Source organism: Artemia franciscana, chromosome 2, assembly GCF_032884065.1.
Source record: "Artemia franciscana chromosome 2, ASM3288406v1, whole genome shotgun sequence".
In the NCBI taxonomy this organism is placed as follows: Eukaryota; Metazoa; Arthropoda; class Branchiopoda; order Anostraca; family Artemiidae; genus Artemia; species Artemia franciscana.
In genome coordinates, this window is record NC_088864.1 from 19,423,212 (window position 1) to 19,430,729 (window position 7,518).

At 35.8% G+C, this 7,518-nt stretch overlaps 1 protein-coding gene across 2 annotated transcripts in view; it reads left to right on the forward strand.

Moving 5' to 3' along the window:
• The window catches only part of LOC136038206 (anaphase-promoting complex subunit 10-like), a 42,571-nt gene extending 35,510 nt beyond the window's left edge, over positions 1-7,061 (forward strand). For both annotated transcript variants that reach the window (XM_065721290.1, XM_065721298.1), the window contains exon 4: positions 6,414-7,061. In XM_065721290.1, the coding sequence (XP_065577362.1) occupies positions 6,414-6,699 (286 nt within the window). In that variant the 3' untranslated portion in view covers positions 6,700-7,061. The remainder of the gene's footprint in view (positions 1-6,413) is intronic.
• The last annotated feature ends 457 nt before the right edge of the window (positions 7,062-7,518 follow it).

Here is a 7,518-nt window from a genome sequence, read left to right on the forward strand (position 1 = left end):
TAATTTCAACTATTTATTTTACGGCCTTTGTGATTCAGGGGTCATTCTTAAAGAATTGGGACAAAATTTAAGCTTTAGTGTAAAGAGCAAGGTATTAATGAGGGGGCAAACCCCTTCATATACGGAATAAAAATATATAAATAATAATACTAATAAAATATAAAATTAAAAATATAGAAGGTCGTTACTTAAGTTAATTCGTAAGTTATGTTTATTTTCTACTAATAAAAAGTTCAGCCATCTACCCAAAAAAAAATTTAATATGCAAATTTCGTTTTAATTATTCATTTTGCGGACAGCCAAAATAAAAAAAAATGTATTAATTCAAAAACGTTCAGAAATAAAATGAAAAAAACAAGTTTTTCAACTGAAATTAAGGAGTGACATTAAAACTTAAAACGAACAGAAATTACTCCGAATATTATAGGGGCTTTTCCCTTCTCAACGCCCCGCTCTTTACGACCTTACGGCGATATTACGACCTTATTATTTTAAGATAATAGGAAAACATATTTTATTGCTCTTGAAGTCTCGAAAGGTCAGAACCCTGATTACAATAAACATCTTTGTAACAAAAATAAAATATTTATTCCCAGTAATTATCCTTCAGCAACGAAATTCCAAGGACCCGTTAAACCCTTTTTATATTATCTTATTGCAAATATAATTTAGGAGGTCGTTCAATTTCTCCTGATAAGTCATTAAATACAAAACAATTAGCAATGATTTGTAGCTATTCTTGAGACGTGATAAACATCTCATTCCATTCTCTGTTCGTATCTTCAACGACTTGATTAAAAATGCAAGTTTAATTCAACATGTGCTTCTTTGTCAAAATGAACATCTGATGTTTTGTTAGCAAATTATGAGATAATTAGACAATTTGCTAATAAAATAATTGGGAAGAAATTCTCAATAATTAGATAATTGAGAATAAAAAGGACAGTGGAAGCATTTTGTGTCATACTATTAATGTTTCCATCATCACGTTGTTAGGACCAAATAGCATATTCTATAGAATCCCATTCACACTTTTAAAAGAGACTATTATTTATTTTAATTAGTCTGTGTATATTAACTCACGAACAATAAGAGACAGTTTGGCTCGACAGTTCGAGCAGATGTATCTCATAGCCGTCATTATAGCAACACAGGGGGGAGAGGGGCTAAGGTGTATGCTACAACCTGTAATATACCTGAAGAAATTGTTGATGGAAAAATATGTATATATAAGTTTATGCAAAGTAACCGCGCTATAGCAACAGGTGTCCAAGGTCTTATTAAACATGCTAAAACCATTGTCTAACTTTTTATACCGAAGGTAATTTGGAAAGCACTGAATTTTTCTTGTTGCAACCTTAAAAAGAACATAATTAGTGAAGTTTCGCTATTTCTGTGGGACATGATAAACGTCTTATTCCAATCTCTACTCTAGTCTTCGATGTTTCCTTCTTTGCCCCTTCACGGTCTGTAGTATATCCAGAATTATTGACTTGAAAATTCAACCCAAGGAAAGATTTCACCCATGGACGATTGCACCCAAGGAAGAGTGTACCCATTGAAAGTTGATTTGGAAAGAAACTAAATATGCATGAAGGGCTGTTGCGACAGCCCCCATCCCTGCCTATTGTAATGGTTCTCTTATTTCGATATTTTCCTGGAGCCTTGATATGATTTGCTTTTAATTGCTGTTTACGTTCCTGCCCATTAAGGACTGTTGGCATAAAGACGTTTAGCGAAGGTATAGCGAAGGTTATCAGAATGAGAGCTAAGTAGATTTCGCTCATAATTGCAGGTAAAATCTGTATGGGTGCAATCTTGTCTGGGATTCTGATAAAATTTCTTATGAAAACTTAATAAATTATATAGAGCACCCAGGTATGTATCTAACACAATCTTGTCTGGGATTCTGCATGGGTGCAATCTTGTCTGGGATTAAGATAAAATCTCTTACGAAAATGTAAAAATTGCGCAGAGCACCCTGGTATATTTCCAGCTCGATCTTGTCTGAGATTTTGTATGGGTGCAATCTTCCCTGGTATTCTGATAAAAATATCTTATGAAAACTTAATAAATTATGTAGAGCACAAAGGTATGTATCTAACACAATCTTGTCTGGGATTCTGCATGGGTGCACTCTTGTCTGGGATTAAGATAAAATTTCTTACGAAAATGTAAAAAATTGCGCAGAGCACCCTGGTATGTTTCCAGCCCGATCTTGTCTGAGATTTTGTATGGGTGCAATCTTCCCTGGTATTCTGATAAAAATTTCTTATGAAAACTTAATAAATTATGTAGAGCACACAGGTATGTATCTAACACAATCTTGTCTGGGATTCTGCATGGGTGCAATCTTGTCTGGGATTAAGATAAAATTTCTTACGAAAATTTAAAAAATTGCGCAGAGCACCCTGGTATGTTTCCAGCTCGATCTTGTCTGAGATTTTGTATGGGTGTAATCTTCCCTGGTATTCTGATAAAAATTTCTTATGAAAACTTAATAAATTATGTAGAGCACACAGGTATGTATCTAACACAATCTTGTCTGGGATTCTGTATGGGTGCAATCTTGTCTGGGGTTAAGATAAAAAAATTTATGAAAATGGAAAAAATTACGCAGAGCACCCAGGTATGTTTCTAGTACGATCTTCTTTGGGATTTTGTATGGGTGCAATCTTGCCCGGGATTCTGATAAAAATGTCTTCTGAAAATTTAAAAAATTATGCAGAGCAACCAATTATAAATCTAACACAGGGTAATTTTTATGGAGAGGCACAGAATTCGGGAGGGGGATTTAGAGGAAATCCTTAAAATCTTTAAGAAGACATAGGATAAATTGTGGAAACGACACGATGTCAACAAATTTGTAAGGAATTGTTTAACATGACAGAACTATTGTCTGTCCTACTTACCAAATGTACTTTGGAAAGAATTAACGATTACATACTTATAGATAATTAACAAAGATTTGCTATTATGTGTGATACGTGACAAATTTCTCTTTTCATCCTTGATTTGAGTGTCCTATGTTTGTCTTGGTTAAGAATGCGTGCGCAAGTTCACATGTGTTTATTTTCCTCGGTCGTTTCTAGGAAGAAAAATGGGAATTTCGTGCAAATTATTTGCCTGAGAAGATACAGCGAAGGCTTCTAGTGACAACGCAGTTGGGGTCAAATATTTATATTCCCGCACCAAAATGTACTAAAAGTGTAATTGCTTAATAGTTGGAAACAAATTATGGCGTTTTTTGGCATTAAATTCTTCTGTTTTTACCTTATCTCAGCTGGAAAAGGGTTTGAAGGTTTGCCTCTCCCCCTCTCTGGAAAAATTGATGTGAATGCTCTATGATAAAATTGATGTGTTTTGTACGATTAATGTACTCATTGTCCTTTATAAGCACCACTAAGCACGTCTAATTGTGCATACTCGTGTTGTTTGTGTTGCGGTATGCCTCTCTTTATCAAAACGAGCAAGAAGTAAAAGATGATAAACATCTCAGTAAATGTGGCTTTAGTTTTTTTTATGGAACTAACCAAGGCACCTCTTCTTTTTCTTCTGTATGCTTCTCTCTCTTTCATTCCATTTTTTCTTGTTTATTTATTTCAGGGTGGAAAGAAATTATAAAACATTGATTGAGAGTACTGTCTAGGATTATAATTAACCAAATCTAAATGAAACCACGGGCTCAATCTGGTTTCGTCCTCAGCCCATTTCGGCTGCTTTACAAATTATTTTTTATCTATACAACTTGATACATTAAACAGTCCGTAATTGCGCAGCTCAAGAAACACTATTATTCCACGTTAACAGCTAGAAATGTTCGTCATAGTCTACGCTTTACAGTAGACTTAGTAAAAATTAAAATGCCTCCTTTGCACTTTTCTTTGTCCCGTCCCCGTCATTCAGAACAAAAGAATTTAGAAAGCTGAGAGAGGACTCATTCAGTCGCGAAAGTGTAAACATATTGCTCTCCCGTGACGAAACAGATTGGGGAACTACAAAACTACCATTTCAGTTCCTGTAATCAAGCAATCAGTATTCTAAAAAGTTACACCAAAGATACCTCCAGAAGTAGCATTATATGTGCAGCTCCTGAAGCAATAGCCCCAAATTATACAAACTAACATTTTAGTCTAACGACAGGACTGTTATACACTGTTGAAATCAAAATACACGACATATTTCACTCTGCATAATCATAGGGCCCAAACCCCAGCTACCACACTTCCAGCTTTATAGGCAAAGACATGTTTTAAGAAAATAAAATTTAGAAAATGGAATATGGACAGTCATAAAAACTTTGATATCCCGTGAAAAAAAATTCCATATATTGAATATTTAGTGTTTAGAGTCAATAGCAAATGTGGCTAAAGAATTAAAAGTGGGAGAGGTTGCAGACCCCTATATTACGGGGTGTCGACGGGGTTTATTCCGCTGCTAAAGTCATTGTCAAGGTCTTTGATTTCAGATTTATCATTTGGAGGCACAAGAGGAGAGCGCAATAGTTTCGTTTCAAAACATTAGAATCTATCATATCTAAAAACTATAATTTTAATGAATTCTAGTCCTATTTTCTGTAACTATTGTCTCATTTTAATTAATTACTACTACTTACAACTCACCACAGCACCAAGCCACGTGGGGCCAATACAGCTACGCAAGCTCCTCCCCCATCCCAATTTTTCCAAAGCCTCCCTCTTTACACTCACGGGCTGTTCCATTTCCCTTAAATCTATCCTTTTGCTCCTAGACCTCATACGGTCAAATTCGTTGTTGCAGGGTATGAAAATGTGCATCTTCATTAATGGGGAGTTAATTAGTCGAACGTTTTGCTATTGGGGGCTATATGATTGGGAGCTATTGGAATTCTTTTGAAAAATAAAGATCTACAGGCTCAGTTAATTCCCAAGTTGAAATTTGGCATGGCTTGGGCTGTCTCCGTCATTTTAATGCAGGTGTTGTTGATGCATTATATTGCAAACATTAAAGGCTTCATTCAAATTTACTAGGGGTCCGCATTGCAGTTGAGGAAAAAATTGGTATTGTCCCATCGCTATGTTCTTCTTCAGTTGTCATGGAATTAAGACAGAAAAGTTGCAAGATATATATGCAAAGAGCAATATGCACTCAAAAAAGGCAAGGTTGAACTAAGGGATAAGGCACATAGGTAAACAGCGGCAACCTTGGCTAGGTATATCTGAGTTGAACTAAGCTTAAACTCTCCTAATTAACATTGAGGAGCAGGAATTATGCACACCGTGAAAATGAAAACAAGATTTTTGGTAAATGTTTGCTTTTATTCCAAGTGCTCTAAAGTGCGTATTACTGCATATAGCAAGATTCTGATGATCGCATATTGTTTCTTTGTCATTATTAGAGAAGCGAATCCATTTTTTAGCTTTCTAAAATCCCCCTCCAACGAGACTAAAAATGCGTAAAGTGGGCTAGCTTACAGGTAATATTATCTTTTGTGCAAAGCGTATTAGTCCATGAGCCCCGCGGGCAGCGGGGAGAGGTCTGTATCCTATATTTATTCAACAAAGAGTGATAAGACTAAAAAAACAAATAAAAAACAACCTATTAAATAAATATAGAATGCAGACCTCGCCCGCTGCCCGCGGGGCTCATGGACTAATACGCTTCGCTCTATAGGTAGTGTCACCTGTAAGCAAGCCCACTTTACGCATTTTTAGTTTGCCCCTTGGAGGAGGAGGGTCAACCAAAAATGAATGCGCTTCTCTAATAATGACAGAGAAACTATATGTGATCATCAGAATCTTGCTATATGCAGTAATACGCGCTTTAGAGCACTTGGAACGAAAGTAAACATTTACCAAATTTTTCCTTTCGTTTCCAGGAGTGTGAAGAAATTGGAGGCAGAAGAGAATGGGAAGCTTGATTTAAGTGCAGAAATTGAAGAGAAAATGAAAAGCTCAAATTTGAGCCTCTGTCTATTCCGATTTGTCAGGATATATGTTCGAGTGGGGCCAAATGTGGTGGTCTTGTAGAAATTCAAAATTTACCATCATGGAGGTAAGGGGGATTTATCCATGAAAAAAAAAAAAAAACATTTTTGTTCCGTAATTTTCAAAATTTTTAGGGTGAATCCTTCAGATAAATTCTTGGTTGGGGCATCTCATCTAATAGTCTCAGTGTGTGGATAATTTTACCAAGAGGATCCTTAAGGAGAAGTTACCCAGCTACAGCCCTGTGTCAGTAAACCATTTGATATTAATTTTCCCTTATCGAGTTTTCCCTAGGTCTCCCTTATCCAGGGTAGGACCAATAATCTTACTTGGTGGATGTAACTCAAATGTATTTTTTATGTGTTTTTTAGTGTTTGAAGGTCAAAACAGTCTTGTGTGTTTTCTCGATGTTTAAAGTTCCCGAATATATTTAGAAAATATTTTTAGGATCTCAGTTCGAGCGGGGACACATTTTGGTGATCTTCAAGAAATTGAAGTGATAGACTTAACTGAACCGACAGGATGGATCCCGATCCCGTTGAGGAATATAAATGATCAACCAATTAAAACCTATATGATTCAAATTGCTGTAGTTGGGAATCACCAAAGTGGCAGAGACACTCATATACGACAAGTGCGAATACATTCCGTGAAGAAAGAGAATATTATATCTGTTTTTGAAATGGAACGATTCAGTACAAGAGAATTTCAACAATATGCCACGCTCCGATAAATGCTAAAACCATGCCCTTAAGTCAAGTTCTACACCTAGATTTCAGTGACGGCTCATCACCCTGGAATGTGGAGGTTGAGAAGTTAGTTTCAACTGTTTTCTGTTTCCCATTCTCGGCCATTAATTTAAGCATTTAAGCTTTCAGAGTAAACAGTCATAATGAATTCAGCTGTAAACAGCAGAGTTTTACAAGCTAGAAATCTTATTTTGAATTTTACCGTTGGAAAACCCAAATTTACCGTTGGAAAACCCGTCGAAAAACGAGCCCTTAAGTTTTTCAGCACTGTGATTATTTTTTATGTTACTTGCTGTTTTTCTGTGTTTTAAATAACTTTTGTGAATAGATGGATTTCTACGCCCTTTCTCCGCATAATATTTTTAGATATACTTATACACAGGGTTAAAGTGGCTGCAAGGACGCAAACCAGGGGGCTAACTCACAAATATGTAAAAGGGCAAGGATTTTTATCGATTTTTTTGAAGAGAAATGGTCTTTCAAAATCTAGGGGAGGGGTTGTCGTTTTCTTTTGTTTTTGTAACAGCTAGTCAGTGTCAATTACCCCTTTCCCCTGCTGCGAACTTTCACCCCCTTGTAACTTTAGAGATGACTATAAAAGGGTTGGAGATATATTCTAACACTGGACCAAGTAAAGGATATAGTCCGTGGAGCAGTAGAGGGGCCTAGTTAAGTGAATAAACTCTTAGACCACACTGACTTTCTATTTATAATCAAAATGAAAGGAGCTTGTAATGCAATGACCTTAATACAGTATTAAATAAAAATAAGTTTTTTTTTTAACTGCAAGTAAGCAGTGACAT